The sequence below is a fragment of the Schistosoma haematobium genome, chromosome 4 (assembly GCF_000699445.3).
Source record: "Schistosoma haematobium chromosome 4, whole genome shotgun sequence".
NCBI lineage: Eukaryota > Metazoa > Platyhelminthes > Trematoda > Strigeidida > Schistosomatidae > Schistosoma > Schistosoma haematobium.
Window position 1 is genome coordinate 23,521,733 of NC_067199.1, and position 27,066 is coordinate 23,548,798.

At 30.3% G+C, this 27,066-nt stretch overlaps 1 protein-coding gene across 2 annotated transcripts in view; it reads right to left on the reverse strand.

Moving 5' to 3' along the window:
- PCDH1_1 (Protocadherin-1) overlaps positions 1-26,522 on the reverse strand; it is a 68,693-nt gene extending 42,171 nt beyond the window's left edge. The window contains exons 1-2 of one of the 2 annotated variants that reach the window (XM_051208205.1): positions 24,900-26,522; positions 22,352-22,534 (exon numbers count right to left, since the gene is read on the reverse strand). In XM_051208205.1, coding sequence (XP_051066559.1) covers positions 22,520-22,534; positions 24,900-26,327 — 1,443 coding nt within the window. In that variant the 5' untranslated portion in view covers positions 26,328-26,522 and the 3' untranslated portion in view covers positions 22,352-22,519. Of the gene's footprint in view, positions 1-22,351 lie in introns of both variants that reach the window. The other variant, XM_051208206.1, reaches the window with a different exon arrangement.
- Positions 26,523-27,066: the final 544 nt, after the last annotated feature.

Here is a 27,066-nt window from a genome sequence, read left to right on the forward strand (position 1 = left end):
GGAAGGAAGAACAAGAAGATAGCAATTTGCAGCGGCCGAACGGGAACAGAGCAAGTCAAGGCACACACTGAATGCACAGAAGCAAACAAGCGAGTGATGAGGATCATTAGAGCAGACAAGTAAAAATACGTGGAAGAGCTAGCAACGACAGCGGAGAAAGCCTCAAGAGAGAGAAATATCAGACAACTATATAACACAACGAAGAAACTAGCGAAAAAATATGGTAAACCGGAGAGGCCGACCAAGGACAAAGAAGGCAAGACAATCACTAAGATTCAAGGACAGAGGAACAGATGGGTAGGATACTTTGAGGAACTTCTGAATGGACGAGCGCCAATGAATCCAGTGGACATCAAAGCAACATACATAGACCTTTTCATAGATGCCACTCCGTAAACGACGGAATAATCCAGGATGGCCATCAGATAAATCAAGAGTGGGAAAGCAGAAGGAGCTGACATTATGCGAGTTGAAGATTTGAAGTCGGATACAGAAGTAACTGCAAGTATGGTTAACGTTTTATTGAGGAAGATTCGGGAGGAAAAACAAGTGCCGATGAACTGGAAAGAGTAACACCTCATCAAGATACCAAAGAAAGGAAATCTGGGCAAATGTTAGAACTACATAGACACCGTACTACTATCGGTGCCAGGAAAAGTTTTTAACGGTGTTGCTGAACCGAATGAAGTATTCAATAGACGCCTAACTCTAGATCAGACCGAATTGCGACGCTACGGATCATTGTTGAATAATCAGTTGAGTGGAACTCATCATTATACATCAGTTTCATTGACTATGAGAAAGAATTTGACTTTGTAGACAATGAACATTGTGGAAACTTCTTCGATACTATGGTGTATCTGAGTAGATCATCAACATCATCAGGATTGGTAAAGAGAGGGCCACATTCCCACGGTTAAAGAACATATGGAACTTAAAACAACTGTCAACCAGTATCAAAGTTGGAATCTTCAATACGAACGTCAAGACAATCCTACTGTACGGAACTGAAACGTGTAAAACTACTACAAGCATAATCAAAAAGATACAAGTATTTATAAATAGTTGTCTACGCAAGATACTCAATATCCGTTGGCCGGATACCATCACCAGCATCTTACTGTAGCAGAGGACAAACCAGCTTCCATCTGAGGAGGAAATTAGGGAAAGACATTGGAGGTAGATAGGACATACACTACGGAAATCACCAAACCGCATCATGAGGCAAGCCTTAATTCAGAATCCTGAAGGGAGAAGGAAAAGAGGAAGGCTGAAGAACACATTGTGTCGAAAATTGGAAGCAGATATGAAAAGAATGGACAGCAACTGGAAAGAACTGGAAAGGATTGCCCAGAACAGGGTTGGATGGAGAATTCCCGTGGTCGGCCTACGCTCCTCCACGAGGAGTAACAGGAGTAAGTAAGTGATTAGGGTTCTGTATATCTGATAGAAACATTCATGCGATTGAATGTGTGGTAAAGGAAAATAAACATGTTCACAAATCCTGTGAGGACATCCAAAAGCCTGAGAAATGATCAGGAATCGTATCAGTTGTCAATATTCTTTGCTAAGAACTAAAACATTTTGAAGGAGCCTTGTTGCGCTTCAACCGATTGCATCCTCTTTCTACTGCATGTACTACTGTGGTGTATGTTACTTATACTGATAGATATAAGCGATATGTAACCTCATTCGGAAGTGGATTGTCTGTCAGAAGAAGATTGAATTGAACAAAACGGAAAGGAAACTGTTAAGTAATCAAAATAACAATAGAATTATAGGAATAATGGAGTAAGCACAGGACAACGTAAAGGAGATGTGCAAATGAAGTATTCAATGAATGGTTTTCATGTTTTTCTAAGCCATTGTGTAATTTTGCATTAAACAATAAATTGGTTTTCTTCACCTAAATTCTCGTTCACTACAGTAATAATACAGATCTCTTTCGAGTTTTTTTTATCTTCATAGAGCTATGTCACTTTATTCTCATATTCAATTGTTTTAGAGTCCAGTGTAGACATATCAAATTACTGTCATTACTTTGATTTTATAGGTGAAATTGTAGTACAGAAGTAAGATGTTACCATTATTATTTCAAAACACAAACTGACTAATAAATCACAGTAATTGAGAAAGCTTATTTTATTCTTTCAGTTTTTAACGTTTTTCCAGAACTAAAATTGAGTATTGGCACCTAATTTTATTATTAAACATAAAAACTGACAATTATTTTACAATGTTTTTGATTTATCTAGAATATTATGCAATCTATGATCCGATCTATGATTTAGCGTATCTTTAAAGTTTAATAACAAAAATATCGCACACAATTGCGATTTCTTATCAATTTTTATAAACTGAATATAAATTATATGATTGTCCAGTCACGTATAAAGTCATCGTTTATTTGTATTAGTAATATTAATTTCATAGAAGTCTCATTTACCATCAAAAAATTTGAATATTCATTTCATATAATTTTCTGTTGAAGGACTTCTACAAATCAATTAATTACCCTTATTGAAGTTCATCTCAGTTACAGTATATCATTTTTGACTGAAAGAAATTAAATGTATGCAACAGTTCATCAAAATAGCTATTCAGACGATTTCCTACTCCCAAATCAATTATATATATATATATATATTTAAAGAATAGTTAAATATATATATATATATATATATATATATATATATATATATATATATATATATATAATGACAACAGTTAATTGATAAACCTGTTTTTCTGTCCTAATTCATTCTGATTATCACAAAGATAATTGTCCATAATTACTGGATTACATATTCAATGAAGTAATATTAAATTCCTTTAAACTAATTAAGAATATAAATTGATATAAACTTATTGATATCTGGGATATTATAATTAAATTATTAAATCTGTCATTTGATAATGCAGTTCGTATATACTAGGAAAAACATTATCTAAGGTTTGATTCATGTATATAGAATAGTTTAAACAATATGAATTACCATATTTAAATGTTCTATGATAATGATATTTGTAATGATTCATATTAGCTCAGTTGACCTTCTATCTTTACCAATCAAGAAAGAAGACTGATTTTCATCAATAAATAGTAATTAATATAATTTTGTATTAAAGAAATTTTCCAACATTATTTGATATGCATTGTATTCAATAAATACACGAACAGAGGACATGGAAAATTTACTTTGTAAAATGTGTAGTATATTCATCTGCTAAAATACTTTCCCATTTCTAGTAATATATATGTATTCACTTTCACCTCTAAATCTTTCTTTGCCTTGTCATTTCTAGTCTTTTTCTATTCTTGGGATAGATAATTTTCCAAAACTCAATATTTCAGCAGACATCTTGATAGTTAGTCGATAATCGGGAAGTAGAAAAAATTGGACAGTTTCAATATTTTTATTAGCATTAGAAAACTATAGTTGTCCTGACCTTATATCTTCCTCGTAATGTTCATAGCCCTCACTAAGAAGTTTTATCCGCCTAATAAATACTATTTCCTTAAGAGGCCAAACTTACATATGTTTTCTGTGAGTTTTCACTAAGTTGTACTATGAAGCTTAGTAGTTCAACTCGCAAATTTATTGACATGACAATATACAAATTTTTTTATAGATTTCATTCATAAGAATGGAAAACACTTGTGTTTTCTGTTTTTAATCGTTTAATGATCTCCATCATATTAAAGGACTAAGATTTGAACGAAGAATATTCTTTTCGATAAATTCTCTTCAGATTCTACAATTATAGATCCAAATTAATAATCCAAAAAAAATTGCCAGGTTAATGGTAATATAGTTTTCCATTAAATATTTGACTAAATTATAATTGCACTATTATTTCTCTTACTCTCTCTGACCTATATTTATTCTGATCATGGATCTTAAATTCTTAATTAACATATAAGCTAACTCAAGTTAACATTCTATATGAGTCATATTAACATTGACAACTTTATTCTATTTTGTTTGACAATCTTAAATTCGCATGCTATAAAGGATGCCCTTTACCCATTTTTCAGATTATTGATTTGGATATATATTTGTATAACCTGAATAGAACTTATTGAAAAAAATGTTTATCTTTTCTGTTTTTCATAAAGTAACGCTTACAAATGAATAAAATTATTCGATACTGAAAGAAATGATGTGTAATAGCAATAATATCCGCTACTCCTCCTCCTCATCATCATCATCATCGTCGTCGTCGTCATCATCGTCATTGTATTAAAAGAACAATTAGCAACTGTTCAATCATAATTATTACTATAAATATTTTTACTTTATACTTATTTATAAAATTTTAACATCAATAGAATGTTTACAGAGAGAGAGAGAAAAATTCACTGAATAATCTTGTTGTTGATTTTATTGTCTAGTAACAAAATGAGTGAAAATTGATTCTGTTTCATACTCTCTCTCTCTTTCTCTCGGGTTGTTTTGTTTGTTTGTATTCATTACTCACATTAACACATTGATTAACTAGTGATTTTGTATGAATATGTAATGAGACATATTTAATTGTCAAAACTTTTAATATTAAGACATTAAAATGGTATTATTTCCAAATGTGAAGATTTGAGAGTTAGAATGAAAAGAAATTAATCAAAATATAGACATAATAATAGAGTATACATATTTCTAGTTAGAACTTTATATGGTTATAACTAGAGTGATCCTTTTTATAAATCTGATTTTACAGTTGTTCAATTTTATTTTATTGAATGTAAAATCTGATGATTGTTTTATTAAGATTATGAAGTAATTCAATGGTGGATATTCATTACAAGGTGATGTAAGTCAAAGAAAATTATAAAAAGTGAGCAATTACTGAACGGCAATTTTAATTCTTATCTGTGACTGTTTAGTTGCACACCATTTTTTACACACATTAGAAATTATCATTCATGATTGAGGCACACTAATGTTTTATTACGAATTCATTAAAGCTGAAGACAAAGACTAGTGATTTCCAGCCCTATGGTGTAAATATATTTTGTCTTCTATCAGCGATCGATAGATTCTAGTCTGTTATAAGAATATAAAGTTGGTGAAGTTTAATCTTAAGTTTTCCATACTTTGAAGTTGAGATCCGTTTATCATTAAAAAAAGTCTTTCAGGTTTAGTCGAATATTGTGTTTTAAAAGGTGATAATGAAACTAGAATTGGAAGCAAGATTTATCAGGGTAAAGTGATAAATTTTCGCTTTCTACTTATAAATAAAAACTTTCACTTAATTCAATAAACATAATGAGAAATCTTCTTGTTAGGTGTCGATCACTATTGGATATGAATTCAAATGATTGGTTACTATTTGACGGTTGGTAGGTACTTATTAATAACCAATTATTAATAATCTACTCAAAAACAGATGATTATAAGTTACATGGAGATATTTACAAAATTCAATCTTGACACTCTAGGATTTCATGTTCCATTCTATATGTGCTCGATGAACCTTTTTTATTTATTCATATGAGTAATATTCATAACTCTTTTCTCTACCTTATCAAAATATCTATCATTTCATATCCATATCTTAAGTGGAATGCTTCAATATGATTAGTGTCTTCTGTAATTATTGTTATTAACTATTTGTTTCATATTTTTATTCATGTAAATCATCATGCGATTATGCAATTGGTTCGTTACTACAGTTCTAACTGTGTAACCATTATCTTGTATACTATACAGCAAAGTTTACTCAAGATTTCTACAAATTCAACAGCTAGTATTTCCGAGTTTCATTCGCTGAATAATTATGTACAAATTCAAATTGTTTAGATGAGGTATACTTAATATTAATATTTGAAAACAATAGTAACAATAGTTGAAATGATGGCTTCTAGTCAGTTGTGTTTATCTGAAGAGAAATGCATAAATTCTATGTATTTAGACTTTGAAACACTATTAACTGATGAATGTTAAAAGACATAATATTCATGAAGTAGCTTTTATTCAATTGTCTTAGAGCATCAAACCTAATATATAATGCATTGCAAAGTCTAGACATCCTATTTTTGTTAATAAATTATGTTAGTCACCTACTAGTTTTTTAGAGTTCCTATGACTTACCGTTATTCACTTACACTTAAAATACCATTAGATTTAACCAATCCTAAAATTTTACTATCAGCATAAAAAGATGCACAATCACTAAACATTAGGTCAATAGATAAATGATTACATTTAAGTCAATATACTTTGAAAAACAATCGATTTTGATTCTTTTAAAGAATTAGTTATTAGTGGAAAGATACCTATAAGGCATTTTATTTACTTCTTTTATTGTCAACCATATCAAATATATTTTCAATCAATTTACAGAACTATTCATTGAAAATGTTAATATTACTTAAAGCTATTAAAATAGTCATTTAGAGTTATGTATGAATATTAGAAGTAAAATATTGTGATTCTCAGTTATCCAGGTCACAGTATTTGTCAGAAAAATAGATAAATATAGTGTGGATATTTAAAAAAATGGATGTGATAAGGTTTTCACTAAAGATTGATTGAGCAATTTTAATGTTTTCTATCTAATATGATATAAATTCTTAACTATTACAGAAGTGAACAACTATTTGAACTCAGTAGTTCATTTGATAACGTATTGAGTGTTTGAAGCAATAAGTTTTCTGTGTGAATATCAACACTTGTATTCAGGTAAATATAATTGATAATTCCCATATAGGATAAAATGAACTTCCTGTATTCGATTGTTAGCCACTATTCACGTTTAATTAAATCTGAACTACGTGTCTAACCCTTTTTTTAACCCATATAAAACTTTATTCCAAGACTGTTTGTTCTAATTATTGACAGTTGTTCTAAAAAACAAAACATAAACAACACTATTGTTTATACTTCTATTTTACTTCAAATAGATGACACACACTCTCAACTGTACAGATTTTTGATTATTAAATGAGAAAAAAATATCTGATTTTATTGAGTAATAAAAATTTAGCAAAACAACTAGTATTTACTGTTCTCTTGTATTATAAGTAGTAAACATTACTCTTCATAAAATGTCACATTCTTTAAATAAACATTTCTCGTACCCTAGACATGAATATTACGAATAAATTTATCTCAGTAGTATAATCTCAACATGAAAATATTATTCATAAATAAATTTATATTCAACTAAAATCATTTACTGACTAAATTTTTATTTCAGGACTGTTACATTTAATCTACATTCTGACAGTTAACATGTAAATAGAGGGATCTTTGACACAGTTACAAAATACATTTTTATATATCAGTAAAAAGAAATTAAAAGAATTCATTGACTAATATACAAAGTTATTTTAATAAACACCATCATTCTGACCATTAAACTTCAATTAAATATCCATTAGTAACTACTATAATCATTGTCATAAAATAACACTTTTATTCAATGTCCACTAAGCTTTTAAATTAAAACAAGGTGCAATGTTAAACCAAACTAATGGTAAGTGTAACGTGAATAATTCTAATTCATCCTATTACAAAGTTTTAAACTTTAGATAATGACAAAACGAGAATTATATATATATATATATAATAAATTCTTGTCATTTTTATGAAAACTGATATATATACCAGGTTAAAATGACATTTCAGATAAAAGCACTTTCGTCTAGGAATAGTTCATTGAATTTAGATAATCAAAATGCTTCTTCATCTGTTTAAACATCAATATTCATTTACAGCAATTCATGTAGATGGTTGTGAATAAATTATGATTTATTTATTTGAACACATATTGGTACAAAGAGGCACTGAATATATATGCGCCACACAGGTCACTTGATTTGTGCTTGGATTGTTATACTTCCCGGGTACCCAAACCAAAACAGGTGGTTTTTCTTAGGGCGCCACACCCAGAGCCTTCGACCTAAAGATCTAATCCGCAAGATATTCGAACAACATAAGGAGATGCAGTCCCATAGTAGCCGGTGACCAACAATTTGTTCATACTCCATTTGTTCCTTCAGGATGCTGGAGCCCATATGCAGCATTGCATTGGAATCAGGGTTTTCCAACTACCCAAGGTGGACTTTCCGTTTCCACCAACTCGATTAAAGCCCCGGTCATCCTTTTTTCGTCCTCTCAATTTCGTATACAACAACTTGCCACGAGAAGGCAGTGAGTCGGACTTCTATAGCAGTGGCTGTATACGCGTGGTCATATGAGAGCATTCCGAGAGGGAGAGCTAACTCTCCTTACCCTCGACCGTACCAGGGCATGTTCTACTGGAAAAAGATTGAATCTTTGACAAGAATTAAGACAAAAAAGACAAGCAGATGTTTAAAAGGGGAAAATGTTTAATAAAGCCTTCAAAATTGATAGTAGATAGTCTTAGATTAATATTTTTGCCCAAAATATATTCTCGTTCGTAATATTAGATTAAGGTTAGATATTTGATAGGCATTTTTTTTATCTAAGAGATATATATAAAGATTTGTGAAGTAGCCCCTACAATAAAATGAGTGGAAACAACCAATAGGAAATTGTAGATCAAATAGTTAAATCTTGTTTGAACTAAAGCTAGTTGTTGTCTCACTTCATCATTGATACTTAAATCACTCAGCAATTACTGATGTAACTAATCTGATGTATATTAGATTACTTTGATTCATCAGTCTTAGGATTATAAAGAGTGCTTTTTTATCAGATTAACAGAATAATTGCTAGGATAATTGACGATGTATACTATTTAATAAAGTATTTCAATACCTGTACAGTGTATACGACTAAGCAAGCTACGTAGTTATTTAAGGTGGTCATACTTGATATATTAAAAAGAATAATAGATTGATTTCAAGACAGTATTACAACAGCGATCATACAAAACCGAATGGAAAACGTTCTCTCAGGAATCCGGTGATATAAATAACACAAAATTCTCTGTAAAGAAAGAATGTGATCATGAATAGATAGTGTTTGTTTAGAAGCTGTCATTCAAATAAATGCTACAAAAGTAAATTCTAATTCATTTTTAATCTCACCATTGACGTTTGGGACTAAAATTGGTCAACCCCTTTTTTTGGCATATGTGCACTCTGTACGGATGGCATCGAAACCACCCGAAGTCACAAGTATTATAAGCAGAGATGAGTGGTGACTAGCAGTGGAATCCAGGATGTGTGTTTCAGCCTATTTGGCACTCATTAGCTGGATATGTCTGCATCAGAGTTGATGTTCACTTCGGGACTCAATACCAGTACAGTTTACTTCAATAACCACCGCGTTATCCCCCTAGTTGGTGATTCTAGATAGCCATTAGTTTGTACAATAGAGTGGCTATCTGAACTCATTGGCCAAGTGGATAATGTCAAGCAAATGGTATTGAGTTCAAGTCCTCTGGTGAGCATCAACTCAGATGCAGGTACATCCAACAAATCAGTGCCAAATTGGCCGAAACACATATCCTGGATTCGATTGTTATCCACTATCTATGCTAAAATGGATTCAATCTTAATCGTAAATCCGTCTGATTTGTCGCCTAGTGTATCTAAAAAACATTGAAATTACTAGGAACGGAAATTCATTTTTTGAATTTCTTATATCTTTTCACAGTGTTCTTTCAGTAAGTTTTATTTTCTAGACATAGACCAAACTAATTAGCTGATTTTTTATTAAAAATTGTTTGAGTAAAATTAGATATTTTCAGGATTACAGTTATAATTATCACATCAACCCACAACAACAAATCAACCCATTTCTTTAAACATGTTCAGTAAGTTCATGAAAGATCTCTAGATTAAATTTATTTGTAAGTATTCAATATAATTTACTTTAAAACGTTCAGATCATCAATAGCCTCATAATCGTATCAACGTAAAAATTGTATATTGTGTAACATGCTACGCTGGATGATATGGTTAATTGAAAATCATTCAGATCAATTTTCCACTGGAACTGATTAGATCTAATAAATTCACCTATAATATAATCATTTCACTCGTTTTGTCATCAGTTACTTAATAGTATATTCAATTGTTTGTACTCCTTTTTGAATTTATCCCAGTTACTTAGATCTTCTATTTCTTCCTTTATCAACACTACTACTGATTGATATGAAATTTTTTACTACTATTCATTTCATTCAATATTTATTCATTGAATAAAATCAAAATAAATCTTAATTTTAGAATTTCTACTTGATCTCTTGAACCAATTGTAGGTTTACTTCAATAACTGAATCTCATTATGAACGATTTTTCCCAATAGGGTACAAATAATTAAATAATAATAATAATAATAATAATAATAGTAAAGAGAACTTTTGTCGTGTACAATAATTCCCAGTGAATGTTCATTACTCCTTCTTCCTAACAAATATAAACATAAGATAAATAGAATGAAACTAAAGAAAAGCCTATAACAAGAATAAAAAAACGACAAATATAATCCTATCTGCTCTTATTACAAATGATATACTGATTCAATTAGAGTAACATAAGATAAGGTCAAAGTTTTAATGTATTGAAAATTTCAATAGTTGAGATCATGAGTCAATTGATACTAGACCACCATGGAAAACCTGGAAGTACTGAAAATTGTTTGAAAAAAAACCCCAGTAACTAACAACGAGATAATTAAATTTTCATTGGTTTGAATAAATAAAATTTCATTATTTTGTTATTTTTGTATACTCTATTGGATTATATATACATATAATACATAAATAAGATAGCCAACAAACATATCTTCATTTCAGTTGTTTCAAACTTACTGATATATCTTGTTGACAATGAAAATGATAATGATTGCTGACGGGTATAAAATATTAGGTTCATGGTTTCCTCGCCAAATAAACTTCAACAATCTAACATCAGACATTATGCATTGTAATATCAGGTTAGTCAGTCCAATGTCTACAGTTGTGAAGTGATTATTAAAATTAATTCAGTAAAGAAAATATGATATTGGTTTCTAATCAGTATTATTTTTGTTGTACAGTTTCACTTGTAGCCGGAGTGGTTCATTTGAAAAGTTTTTAATTATATATATACAATAGTGAGAATAAGAATCATTTCACCTGATTGGTATATTGGTTGAGATTTGAACCTGCTATTTGAATATTAATTAACCTATGATAACGGAATATAACAATCATTTATGTTTAAATAACTTCTGGTTTTTTGTACTAAGAAATTTTAATATAAGTGTGCTATTTTATTTGAAAGAGATGACTCGACTGTTCATTTGTTCTTTTTTCTAATTACCATTCATGTATTAGTTTAAGGGAATAATGGTTTCATTAAAATCATTAACTGATTTAAATTAAATCACCATTAAAAACCTGGAAGCACTGGGGTCGTTGATGCACACTGGTGAGGAGCCTTATACTAGAATGAAATGGCTGTCCAGTGCTACCAGATCTTCAACGGCAGTCAAGTTTAGAACGGTTCATGCTTTTAATAGAATTCAACTATCTCCACAACCCCATACTAGAAGTAACAACCACTTAAGTGAAAGGAATTCATTGGGTATTAACACTTACATCGTTACAACTAGAAAACTAGCTGCGTAGTCACTGTTGTGATTGAATAGCTAACTGTTGTTGTCGCTGTTATGTACTTATCGACTCTGTTGAATCCACAGTCTTGTCGCTTTGCTTAACAATCTGGAATACCTAATATTTTTCTATCCTGCCTCTTATACTGGGAAAAAGAAACCACTAGAATCCCCACGACGCAAAGTGAGAGCACGAAAGACTGGTGCGATGAGCATTTGTGGTCTTTCCAAAAACATCTCTCGAAAAAAGTCCGAAATCACAGCATTATATCAAGGTACAATCATTTAGACAATAATTTTTACTTACACTTGGTAGTATCACGAAGGGGGGATTGCATGCAGTTACTGTGAAAACAAAATAAATATTGTTCGCTGGAATTAATACAGGGAATAAAATTGCCACACTGAACGAGACTCCATAGAACAAAGTTTTTACTGAATTAATATAGGAAAATTTTGACCTCAAAACGTCACTCTGAACGAAGTTCGCACCTGTCACCTTGGGCAAAATTTATAATGAATTGACAAAAAATTATTGACCTAAATGATGTCATATTGTCCCATCACATCACAAACACGCGCACACACATGTACTTATTGTTCTTGAGATATGATGGAAAGCTGGGAAAAAAATATTAAGTTTGTATCAGGCCATACATTTTGAAATGAAAGAGTTATCTCCCACACCAATGGAAAACGCCGGTGTATTGTTATTAATTGACTTAGGTTGAAAAAGTGGACCGCCAGGTATTAACTTAATGCTCTAAAGTCAACACTATCGTCCGAAGGCCTGAGTTGTAGGTGTGTATTACTGAAGAAGCCCCCACTAGAAAGATACAGTTTTTCCATTAATCCTAAGTTTTATATTTTCGTCTAGAAAAAATTAAGTTCCAAGTGCAAATAATTCTTAAGTTAAACATTTTCCAAGAACCTAACATCTTAATAAAATTTCTTCAAAATAAACCATCTATGACAAATCCACTTCTTTTCTATTAACCAGTAAATTAACAAACGATTACTAGGTCTAATAATACAATGTTCAACTTTAAACCTGACATGAAACATTGTGATTTAAAGAATCATTGACTATCAGATACTGTAAACAAAACAAACAAAAAAACAATAAACAATCTTTAGTTTCCGATTATCATAAAAAAGGAAGTAAAGAAAATAATTTTTTGTCGCTTAGCGACCCAAGTGTATCAGAAGGAAAACTTTTTAAGTGTATACACAATAAAAAAGTAATCATTATCCATATAGGTTGTGAACCATATTACACAAATATATATATATATATATATATATATATATATATGTCAATCAAACATTTTTAAAAGCAAAGTAGAGACCAGAAGAAAGTGTTTCCATCTACTTAGTAAGATGTTTTCTTCTTTTTCTAGCATGACAAAGACCTTCCAAGCTATAAATACCAATCACTAGCCAAGTATCTGAAATTGATTTTAAAATAATACAAATAAAGGCACCGAATACTTTTGTATTATCAATAATAATAATAATAATAATAATAATAATAATAATAATAATGGTTGTCCATAGCAGATTATACATGTGCACACATAATTACTATGCATAAAATATCTTTGTTGCGTGACAAATAACACCTTATTTTGTTTTCAAAATAACTATCATTTGTTTGACGGTGGATATTTTTCAATGTGCTTATTGAATTGGAATGTTTTACTATTTCATTTCGAGCTAAATTATTGTATTGTTTCATCATTATAAATAACCAAACAATATGAGCCATAGAACTACTGGGAAACAGAATGTATTCGACAGTTGTTTCGCCCTCATTGTGTCTCGTTAACATTGTACTACAAGGACTCAATATAAAGTTAAGATCAGTACGTTGTTTTGGTTTAGGGGTGAGATAAACTATACAGATTTCAAGCAATAATTCAGAATCCAAAGGTCTGTGTCTCTACCTTCAGTCAGCTTATTTTATAATGGTGTCCCCATATATAGTCATTGATGTATTAGTATCACACCTCTGAGTTTAACAACTTCCCCACCCGGAAATTCATTTTGAAACTGGTTGTATGTGAATGAACAATTACTACTTACTATGTTGGTTTTCCAGCGATGTTATATAGTTCAAAGGTAAATTTCGTTCTGAATTAATGAAACAGTTATCTAGTGCTTCCTGATTTCAAACTGTTTTCTTATCAACATTAGTTTCTGATAAAAATTACTCTCAAAATCAATGAAGTAGATTTTTAATCAAACGAAATAGGCCTATTTAGTTCAAAAAGGGATATTTCATATTTCAAAAATGTTACCTGTACCTATCATGATCGATTAAACGGTATTCCAGTGAATAAGTCAAAAGAATCTGAACAACAGTATCGGGACCGTGACTAAAAGTTTCAGTAACTTAACCATATTCCGACTTTTTATTATCTGCTTACAAAAGTTATTGTTAACTGCAACATTTTACTATCGATTAAAAGTATTTTAAATGTAGATAGTCAAAAAAGCTTATAATATCTGGTTAAATGGTATGTTATGAGGATATTCACTAATATGTTGTGGAACGTAAGTGTCCAAATTCCAGGTCAAATAAAATCCCGTTGTATTTCAGTTACTTAGCAATATACCGGATATATAAACTTGAAAACACTGAAATAATCGGTGTAGATAAGTACTTTTCAAACATTTTTTTTGAAAAAAATGTTATCTTATACAGTTACATTAAAATTAAAATCATAGCCTGACATTTTACAGGCTATCAGTTATACCTATCCTACTGACTCTACTTTTCAAAGAGGTTATGACGTATCACTAAAGGCGTAAAACAAGATAGTTTTTCAACTTAGGTTAAATCAGACGGAATAACTGTTCAATGATAAGAATAAAAATATATTGCTATGGGCAATCAGTAGGAAGAAGTAAATCAGTCTGTCGTATTTACAATGTTGGGAGAAATTATGCATTGACAAAAAATCGTACTGGGAGTTATTCAGAATCATAAACAGAGATGTTACCAGTAAGCTAATTCAGTCTCCATTGAGCTCCCTTAGAAATGAAATGTTTTAGTCGATCAGTCGTTTCTTATTTGATCTAAAACCATTTTCAATTAAGCGTGAATTTACTAATATGTATCACGTAATATAAATGTTTATCCACTTTTGACCTTGTCTATGCATGTTACAAGTATACTAAAACTATGTCAGAACAAACATTCTAGCAGAATAGCATGAATTCATTTTTATTTCGTTGGTTCTCGTCAGCTGCTTACAACCTGTGATATTTAAAATCATAATTGATGGGTTTAAATTACTTACATAAAAGAGTTTGATTGGAAGTTATATTAAAGACATATTCATATAGTATAGCAAGGGTGTAAATAAATTTAATAGACTGAATATTGTAAATATATACCTTATGTGATGAAAGAACATTGTGACAACAGTTCAAACGGTTAGAAACAAATAAACCTTGATAGGAATAAAATGAGTAGAGTTCAGTTGATAAAATAAGATAGTTGGAATAAAACTCAATGGTGTGATAAATGCAAGAAAGAGTTTAAAGAAAAAGAAAAAAAATTATTAAGATATAACGAAGGAATATTAATCACCAAGGCAAGGAAAGATTAATAACCATCTCCTTTTGAACACATAAATCAGGCTTTTGGCGCCTGATAGCAACTGCTCCAGCAAACTTCAGAAGACTGGAGTTTGGCTGCTTACTAATCACCTTGAATGATTGTAGTGTATCGACCTGATGTCCTGTATCAAGAAGATGTTTGGTGATTGCACTATTTAGAGTCTTTCTTCCTCTTGTTCTGAGGCTTTTGGGAACATGTTCAAAAAATCTGAGATATGCCCTCCTTTCTGTTCGGCCAATGTAGCTGCTTTGGCAGGTACACGTAAATTTATAAATACAATTGGCGGTAACATGAAAAGGATGCTTATCAACTTTTGATTGAGTTATTGAGCATGTTGTTTTATACAGAACTTGAAGTTTGGCCGCCGGATAAGTTCTGGCTAGCGCAGTATTCAGTCGCCTGTTGATTGTGTTTGCAACCTCGTCACCATTGAAGTTAAGACTTATAGTTATTACTTCAATATTGTTTTCTTTACGCTTCTTATACTTGTCAATAAACTTTTGTGGGTAAAAGTTGTCTCGCAGGCATTTTTCCACTTTCATCAATTCTTCTTCGAGTTTGTCAGTGGTACATATCTTTTCTGCCCTATAAAATAGTGTTTTAACTAATGCCTTCTTGTAACTGAGTGGACAAAAGCTATTGAAATTCAGGTAAATGCCATTCCAAGTACTTTTTCGATAAATCGAACGTTGGACTGTCCCGTCTCTCCTACGTTTTATTTTGTTAAATAAATTGTTCACTTTTTCTCTATCCTGCATTTGTAAAAACTTAGAGTTTGAGGATTCTTTTGTGATTTGATTATCTTTATTCATTCAAGACTACTCTTTTTTTTAACTGTAATCTTTAACTAGAATGAAGTTTTATCGAAACCGTACTTCAGTAAAATTATATACAAATAGATGAGAAATGTTTTCTTTTTCCGTTCAAAATAAAGATGTTACAACATATATGTTATATCCTAACGAAGATTAAATTATGGGTAACTTCTGATAGTTATTAATGAACTAATATTATACATATATTCTTATTGCATAACTGTTGAGTAACTAGATTATGTATATTCATGTTCCTCTTATTATAAGATTTATTTTGGCCTACAGACAATCATTATACAATTTATTCTTCTTAAGTTGTACCCAGTTTATTAATTACAGTCCCTCATAATCACAGCCACTCTGGGCAACTGAGTTCCAAACTTTATAAATCATCTATTTTCCTGCTTTGTGATTTATTTTAACTGATCAGTCATGGATACTTAACCATATAATATTTGCAAACTGTAATATGAAAAGCTTATAACATATGATGAAAAATAATAACTATTAAACAAATTCAAGAGGAATTATCAAGGTGACAGATATATTCTTCTCTTTACATATTTTTTAGATGGATGAAAGGTGATTCCATAAAAAAACATGTTGTGAGATGACAAAAGGTGTCATGAGAGAAAAAAAGTGGTCAAAACATGTTTATAGACCAACATAAATAGCAGCTAGGCTCCGCTGATAAGTTATGTCCTCATACATTTTGAATAATAACAAATTAACTGAGTAATAAAAGAGAATAGTACTCTTTTTTGCTAAAAATTATTCACTTTAATAAAACATTTGATATTGGATAAAGGAATAATAGCGATAATAATTATTACCGACAGTATCAAATGGTAGTGATCACACAGTGTCATTAAATATGCGAATCACGGAAAAAAACTAAGCAATTCAGCTGTTTAAAGTTTTAATATTTTCTATCTGAACTAAATTTACTAGGATAATTTTCAAATGACATCGTGTATGAGTAAACTATTATTATTATTATTATTACTAGCTTTATTCAATGATATTTCTTTTGGTATAAGATAGAATTCTCAGCACAAAGTATTTCAACAAGATTCCTTTTCTTACTTATTGGTCGATCCTAACGATAAATATTTGAGTGATCGCCAGTTAGATGTGAGTAATTCATGAATCGACATCGGATTAATGTGCATTCATTTCGCTGCATTTTGCCAGCAACCACAATATCTCTGATTGGGCGTTTTGCACCTTGTACAACGAAAGGTCGTACACTTTTCAGAAACGCACCTGAATAGGTTATATGATTAATAGCCATAATGATATATTAAAACAAACAAAATTAGATAACTTGTTGAAATATCTAGATGGCAGGAACAGGTAACCCAGATATTCAAGCAGACCGGCAATAACTAGGTGTCAGATCAGGACTAATTAACTGTAGCAGAACTCATTCATTTTCAGTTAGTTATTCAAATGTAAACAAACTAACTTTAAACAAAGTGAACAAGGAAATGATGTTTTGTTTACAATTAGATAAAACAAAAATTAACATATCAATTGTTTTGTTTGTTTGTTTATTTTTAAATCTATTGTGTTGATTATTTTGGGCAAACAAATAAAAAATGTCCTGTATAAACATTAGTTATTATTTAAAAGTTTCAACTTTTTGGAGGGGAAGAAGCATTACAGAAGAATATTAATTGACCTGAACAAACTTATTCAGATAAATCTGGTAATAAATGGTTAGATTCTTATAATGACTCATCACTTAGTAATAATAATAATAATTATTATTATTATTGTAACACCACACCTACAAAAAACATTATATATCATATTAACAGTAAATTCTATGACAGTAAATTTACGCTTATCAATTTGTTCCCATTAGTCTACCAATAAATAAAGATAATGTGCATTAAATAGATTAACAATAACTAAAGGAATATAGTTGACCTATTCAATTTTATCTATTTCAAGAATAATAATAACAAACATATGACCCAACAAAATATAGATTCTTATTAAGATAAATAAAGATAAGTAAAAAACTGAATTTACAATATTGTATGATTTGCCATGAGTATAAGACCTTTCTAATGGTTACTGTGATTATTAAATAAAGTTCATTACAATGAAGTAATCACAGCCTAGTAGTCACACTATATTTCAAGATTATACAAAATGACTTCTTTTTTATACAGAAGCTAATTTGTGTAAATTTTTCAGTCATACAGAAATACGAACAAGGCAACAATAGCTAAGTAATAACTCCTCTCAATATAACATTAGATGTCTTGGATTTCTTTCGATTTTTTAGAGTCATCTTGAAAATGAGTGTCGATTAGAATATGAAACCTGAATTCCTTATCAGTATGGGGTTGTGGAGATTGCTAGGTTTTTAACCGAGATCATGAATCGATTGATGTTAGACCACCATCGAAAATTTAGAAGCATTGGACGGCCATTTCGTTCTAGTAAGGGAATCCTCAGCAGTGTACATTCACTGTCCCGCTCGCGAGATTCAAATCCAGGACCTTCGATCCAGAGCGCGAACGCCTAACCTATAAACCACCTAGCCGATATCACACTGTGTTAATGTTTAACTTCAACCAATGCATGAAATTGCTCACTGCTAATGAGTCCCATACTAGGACGAAATGTACGTCTACTGCTTTCAGGTTTTCAATGATGGTCTAACATCAATCGATTCATGATCTCAATTGAATTCCTTAATTATCGTTTATTACCTGGAAACAAAACATTAGAAACTGTGCGCAATCAGTCTTCGGTTGATTGATATGATGATGATTCCTATGAAATTTTTAAGCCTTATCACCAACGAAAGTGATGAATAATAGAAAAATTAAAGAACTATATTATGCTTAAGTCTATAATGAATAAATACAGAGAATGTTGAATATTCAGATGGTTTTTCTAGAAACAGTTAAAATAAAATTTTGGTAAAGTTAATTCCATTTCATATCTACTAAAACATTCAATTAATGTATTTTTTAAAAACTGATTTAAGAAAACAGAAGAAATAACCGATGATGATAACTTTCTCAATTTCTTGCATATGTTTACCCATTATGCATTAATATAATCCTCTTGTGGATTTCTTTAAACTAACATTTTATTCTATATATATTGAAAAGTATAAATGAACTAACCGGATGTATGAATATTCCATATAGTTTCTATAGAATTATCAAATCACTACAAAATTTTATTAGTGAAAAAATCATACTTTATTCATTTCAAATATTGTCTAGGTAACAAATGTTCTAGAAGTTGTTTCTAGCATGTGAATGATATTTACTGGAGTGTTGATGTTTTTTTTCAAATCATATTAATATATTCGATTTGAACTGTTTAACAAACTTAACTGATAACATTTCAGAATCAGTTACTTAGTTTAAATGCAAATAGCATTGTAGAATCATTCTATTTTATTTTATTTAAATTGAAGATCATTTTGTAATATGTGTGAATATAATTTCTTTCAGTGGTATTATCATAAGGATCTTTAATTTCAATGTATCAGTTATAGGTATCTTCATATTCCAAGAAATTAATACTCGTTATAGAATTTAAGGCTATAAATTTTAGTTTTATAGTCATAGTCAAATGTTATTTAAGTTTGTAAAACTAAAACTTTTACACAAATTGATCATTAAACATTATTTAATATTATGTTGTTCACTCTACAGTCCTAATTGAATCCTATAAATCAAATAGTATAAAAAATATTTTCATTAAGGTCTGATAGACTGATATATTATTAGACTTCAGATTCGGAACTTAATTGTTCAAATTTGTAACCTCAATTAATTTACAGAATAGCAAACTCTTTAATATTTAAGATATTAGCATTTGAATCCCATAGACATGAGTTGACCTCACGATTATAGTTGTCTAGTTATTGCATCGGTCCGATTTGCCATACCTCATTAGCACGACAAGATGAACACCAGATTCATAGAAGTAGTTCATTCAGTGGTGGTAATATATGAAAGAAAGATTGCATAAAAGGACATAGTATAGGAAGAAAGAATTGATTAGTAGAAAGAAAGATATGAAGCAATTTTAATCCCATAGTTTAAGGGAAGACAGAGAGTATGTACACCGATGCTATTGTCATTGATTCTGAGTCATGTCACTCACAGTCTCCAATCATTGGTTATGATAGTCACACGGACTCCAACCTTGTAGTGTGCATCTACCACCATGGCTCAGACTAGAAGTTAGTGACTTTGTGTACTGATGCTACGTTTTGGTTTGGACTCCCCTAACTTTTTTCCAACCAATCCCTACAAAAAGAAACATCACTTACAAATTATATCTATCTTTTATGAAAAAAAAGCAGTTAACGATGACATAATTTTTATCCCACACTGACTCCTGTTAGTGAACTATTAAAAATCAAGAAGCGTTTTAAAGCTATTTTATTCTAATATGAGACTTCTTGAAAATGTGTACCGATTAACCTACCAGGAATTGAACCAAAATCTCAAGGTAACTATGATACTTTCCTAATCTGCAATATAATTTTGATAACAAATTCTTTATTAATGAACAATGAAAATAAAGAGAACCCTTCTATGGAACATAAAAAACAAGCAAACAAACTATTTTAACAGAATATTGATCTATTCTATTATTTGACCCTAATTTATTCAACAATATTGAATTGTCAGAAAGGTTAAAATTATTTTATCGTTTTTACTTATTACTAGGATTTGTAATTACTATTATTGCTTAGAAATAACCAGTAGAAAAAAAAAGATGAAATAACATTTCTAAACAAGGATGGATGATGGTTGGCAGAGGAATTCAGGACTCGAGTTCCGCACTATTCGGGACTCATCGGCTGGATGTAGCTCCAACGTAGAGTTGATGTTCACACCAGAACTCAAACTCACTACCGTTTTCTTCAAACTCTATCATGTTATCCACTTAACTATTAGTTCCTGATAGCTAACGAGTCCCAAATAGGATGAAACGCGTATCCTGGATTTTACTGCTAGCTACCATCTATCTTTGCTTATAATACTTATGACTTAATGTAATATCGAGGCAATCCGTACACGATTCTTATATGCCAATATGAAACTGATCATTTGCAGTCCTAAACATCAATAGGAAGATTCAAACAAACAATTCAAAATGAATTTAACAATTCTAAAGTTTTTATTAACAAAAACTTGATAATTACTTAAGAAAATTAAGTATATTATCTTTCTAATTGAATGGGATAACATTTATGTACATTACGTACATTACAAATAATTAGTTTATATTTGTTTATCGAAGAGAAAAAATTCATTTCAATGCATTTTATATAATTCATGATTGTCAACGTAAATTAATCACTTTGAAAATCAATGATTACTGTACAATTGTTTGGTCATCATTAGAGAATAGTAAACTGTATACAAATTGTATTAGGGTACAATTTTCACATATCTTTTTAAAAGAAAAATACTTTCTACGAAATTAATATGAAATTCATGTAAGATTTATTCTAAAATAGATTTTTCTTTAGTTTTGAACCATCATTAATTTTATAGACTATTATTACAACGTTTAGACTAAAAACAAATTGTGAATAATTGGATAAATTAAGAAATCTACTGTTTCCGTGAAACAACTTATTTACTGAATCCTATGGAAAAAAAGATAACATCATTCACTTAATTGGACAACTAAACAAGTCTACACTGTTCAAGATTTCAAACAAGGAAATATTAAACTGCATATTTAAACTATAAGGGATTCTATAAAGTTATTCTTGTTACAAGTTCATACTTAAATTTGATTGGTATTGTTTTACTTGTATCTTCCCATTGTTATTTAGGACTGCAATTGATCAGTCGCTTGTTGGCATATATGCACCCTGTACGGATTGCCCCGATGTGGACTCAAGTCACAAGTTTTTTAAGCAAAGATGGATAGTGACTAGCAGTGGAATCCAGGACGCGCGTTTCGTCCTATTTGGGACTCGTCAGCTGGATGTACTTGTATCCCAGAGTTCATGTTCACTTAGTGTTGATTTAAACATCACCCCATTGAACAAGCAGGTGGCTCTCAAGACTCAGTAACTAATTGAACAACGCGATGGCGTTTGAAGCGAACGGTACTGGGTTCGAGTCTCAGAGTGTACATCAATGTAGGTACATCCGGTTGACGAGTTCCAAATAGGATGAAACGGGAATACTAGATTCCACTACTAGTCACTATCCATCTTTGCTTAAAAAGTTCATATTTAATATCAATTATTAAACTATAATTAACTCTTCCTTAATAACAAAATAAATCTTATACAAAGGTATATTTGTAGACAATAATTATTATTTGCAAAACTTTTAGATAATTTTATTAATAATACTCACCTTTACAATTTAATGTTTCCCAACTTGATGGTACTTTACATTGTTCACTTAATTCTCCAACTGACCAATTATCTGAACATGTTTTATGTGTAGTTGTATATAATTCTGATGATCTAGGACGATTTACTTCTTGACAATTAGATATATTTCCACGAATATAAAAAATAACTATTGAACAAAATACTCCAATAAACATACAAATGATAATAATAGATACAATTAATAAAATAGTCATATTACTATTGTTATTATTAGTAGTAGTAAGTTTATTTTGAAATAGTTGTGTATTATCTTTTAATTCAGCACCATATGAATTTAATCTTTCATCATTATATAATCGATCAGAATTAATTTTATACATTTCAGTATTACTTAATGATGCTAATTCAGAATTCATCGATGAATTGGAATTTTGTCTATATGTAATTATATTTGATGATAAGGAAGGTGTTAATATATTATCAACATACACATGTACTCGTAAACGTGCAGTCGATGTAAATCCTACCTCTTTATCACTATCTTTAACAATTATATACAAAAAATATTCTATTGGATAATGTTGATTATTAGTATTATTATTTGTTGTTGTTGTTGATGATGATGATGATGATGATGATGATGATGAAGATGATGATGACGACGATAGAATAGATGAATTCGTTTGTTCAATATTTAATTTCATATTTAAATTAACTTCATTCATTGTTGTTGTGTACTTAGTTTTATATGTTGGTAGTAATTGTGTTAGAGAATTAACTAAAATTAAATCTGCACTTGCTTCACTATAACTATTTGTTTCAGATATTTGTATTTCATTTGGTTTTAATAAAAAATAATCAGATAAAAAACGAGCTGAATGTAATGTAAAATTAAATTTAGTATGTTTTGGTTCATCTAAATCAGTTACTTGTATTGAATAAAGAATAGTTCCAGGTGAAGTATGAATAGTTATATTAATTAAATCTGATGGAATTTTATTTGATACTGACGTTGATGGATGTATAAATTGTGGTGGATTATCATTTACATCGAGTAATTTAATTAAAACTAGTGCAGTACTAGTTAATTGTTGATTTATTGGCCCAGCATCATATGCAATTACTGTGAATTGATGTTCACGAAATAGTTCTCTATCCATTATACCATCTGCATAAATATTACCATCTAATGATACACGATAAGTAACTGGTAAGTGAATTGGCGAAAGGGAACCATTAACAATTGCATAACGAATAGTTTGATTTGAACCTAAATCATTATCATATGCTTTAAGACGTCCAACTAGTCGACCATGTACACGACGATTACCCACTGATTCGGTTAACTGAAATATAATCCTGCCACTAGGATCTGTAGTTTCAAATACTGGTGGCATATCATTAACATCAGCTACATTTATTCGTATTCTAGTTGTTGATGATAATGATGGGATACCAGAATCCATTACTTGGACATTCAATAAATAACTTGACTGTGTTTCACGATCTAGTGGGATACATGTGGTTATTCTACCAGTTAGTTTATCGATTTCGAATAAATTCTGTGGACTCACTTCATCAGTGACATTATCATCAGGTAACAATGTAAAACTGTAAAGTAATTGTGAGTTAATACCTTCATCATCATCTTTGGCTATAATTGTACCAACATATGTACCAAATGGTTCATTTTCTGGTACACTAAAGATTTGACTTATAAACTGTTTCTCATCTTTTCCTTCTCTGTTAATTCCAGTACTAATTGAATGTTCCAATGGATCATTCATTTTTTCAATGGTCGAAGTAACGGTAGTAGTAGTTGTTGTTGTTAAAATACGTGGTGTATGATCATTGATATCCTTAATAAAAATATGTAATGTTCGTCTAGTTGTTTGTGGATTCACTTCTCCATTATCCGTGCAAACAATATCAATTGATAACTTTGGAGTTTCTTCTCGATCAATTTTAACCCCACTTTTTTTATATAAACTAAATATTGATGGTTTATCTGACGATGTAATATTAGCATATATATCATTTTGCCTCATACTACTTAAACCTTTGTTAGTATTTGTACTGAGTGCACTAAATGTTGGTTGACTTGGTATTAATTCAAATAACTGACTGTAATCGATAGTGTTTACAAATTGTCCAGATTTATCTAGATAACATGTTACACGACCACTGTCTTTTTTATCACGATCAAATGACATAACTGTGGCTAACTTAATTTGATCGTAATTTTCCTCCTCTATCCACAATGACTCCACATTATTGGAGACAGGTAATCCTGATAATGATGGAAATGAAGATGATGACAGTAAATTCTTGGCATTGATATTTATACTATTACTATAATTATTGTCAGTAATATGTGATAGTGATGACTTTACAGGAATTAGCATTATTGTAGGCGCATGATCATTACAATCTTCAACAGTGACTTCAACTTCCGTAAAATTCAACAATCCACCACCATCTATAGCCTCGACATAAACAACAAATTTAGTTAACTGCTCATAATCTAATTTAGAAAGTAAATATAATTTATTTTCTTTAATTATTACTTTGGGTTTGTGATTGTGAGTTTTCGCAGACTCGAAATTATTATCTTGCGCTAATCGATAAGTTATTTGTCCGTATATCCCACTATCAGTATCCATAGCTTTTAATGTATATAAATATCGAAGTGATGATATTTGTGACCTAAACATATTATAGTTATTATTATTACTACTACTATCGATGTATGCTTGCTGATAATCTTGTTCACATTCACTAATCGATGCTTTATATGGTAAACCAATCCATTGGGGTACATTGTCATTCGCATCAATGATTTCAATATAACCACATGTAGCGCCTTGTTGACCACCACCATCTACAGCTATCAAACACAGATATAGCCACTGAAATTGTTCTCTGTCAAGAAGACGAATTTGTTTTAAAATTGGTTGTAGTTTTCCATTAGATCTTGAATACGTTTTTAGCATGAAATAATCGCCAGCATAGTTTTTTTGTAAAGATTCTTCATTGTATTCAGTGGATAATCTCCTGTCATGTTGGTTAATAAATATATTGATGTTTGAATATATCTGTTTTAGAGTTGTCATAGGCTTATGACAAGAATAAGGATATAATGTAAATTTCTCATTATCTTTTTTATCAATACATGGAACCAATCGATATTCTGATATTCCATTCACACTAGTATCTCGATCAGTTGCTTGTGGTAAACGAAATTCCGCATCAATTGGAGAAGTTTCAGGTATTTTTAATGAAAAATTTTGTAAGTCAAATTTTGGCTCATTATCATTTATATCAGATATTGTAATTTGTACATCTTGCAATACATTATTTTTTGATTTTAACCCAGTAGTATCACTGATAAGTACTTGGAATTTAACTTGACATACGCTTGTTGTCATTGGCTGACTCACCATATCAAGTTCGTGATTAACATTCCTGTAGTATCTGGAATTATCTGTTCTAGTAGTTGTTGTCTTGAAAGTTTCAGCTTTCGATTGATTTCCATTGAGTTTATCAATGTCGATAGTATTGTTATTCAATGAGTGTTGATCAGTTTTTATCCTATCTATAGTATGTTTTTTAACACGTTCTAATAAACTATATTCATCACATAAAGCTTCACGATCGATTTTTCTTAGGGCATATATAGAACCATCATTGGAATCAATATGAAAATAGTTTGAAATAGGCTGTTGAGCTAAACTAGTATAGACACAGGTATATGAAGATGTATATTTTAAATCCATTGGAGTTAAGGCAATCGATGATACTGAAGTATCTGCTATCGCTGTTTCTGTTGGCGATAACGATGATGATGTTGATGATGACAATGATAGCCTGCCAATAAAAGTACCTTTTTCAATATTTTCTTCAATCCAAAAGTTAAATAAAGGCGATATATTCAATTCACAACAAGTAAATAATGCTTGTAAACAATTTATAATGTACAAGATTGAGTAAATCATTTCATAAACTTAATCAAGTTCAATGTAATGCTGGTGATTAAATTTGGTTGACATTAAGTAACCGGCCTATATGATTCCCTACCACCCCTTTTAAAAAAATTGTGGGGTGTGAATGAAAAATTTAGGTATCATTGATTGGTGGACTTGTTTTGCAAGTGTGTGCTCAAGTGATAATGAACAAACATTTTGTTACCTTTAATAATTTTGTGATTGGTCGTAAACTGTTCATCTTTGTAATCTGATTAGTTGAAATCGAAATCACATCTGGAGCTGTGATTGGATACCAGAATTTTCATTTTTTACATTTGAAATTTAATGATAATGAATAATTTTTTTTGTGTAATCTTAGTCTTGAAAAAAATTTAGACTTTTGAAGAAAAAGACACCAACTTAATTGCATTACCATGCAATCCTACTGTTAGTGAATGTGTATTGGGATCAATTTTTGTTTTCCGATCAAGTATACCTTGAATTGAAGTCGTTAGTTATCGGAACAGGAATAATCATATGTATCTCAGTAAAAGAAAGTTTTTGGGAAAAAGCATCTGTAAACCGGTTTGAATATTTGATAATAGTGATTACTGAATGAGGTCGGTAGTCAAATATTTAATACCAAATTAATAAACAAATTATCACCAAAGTGTGTGCATAGGCTTTTTTGTAACACACGGTGTGTTAATGGGAAAAAGAAATCAACATATCAATAAATCATCATGATAAATTACTGGTTGCAATATGT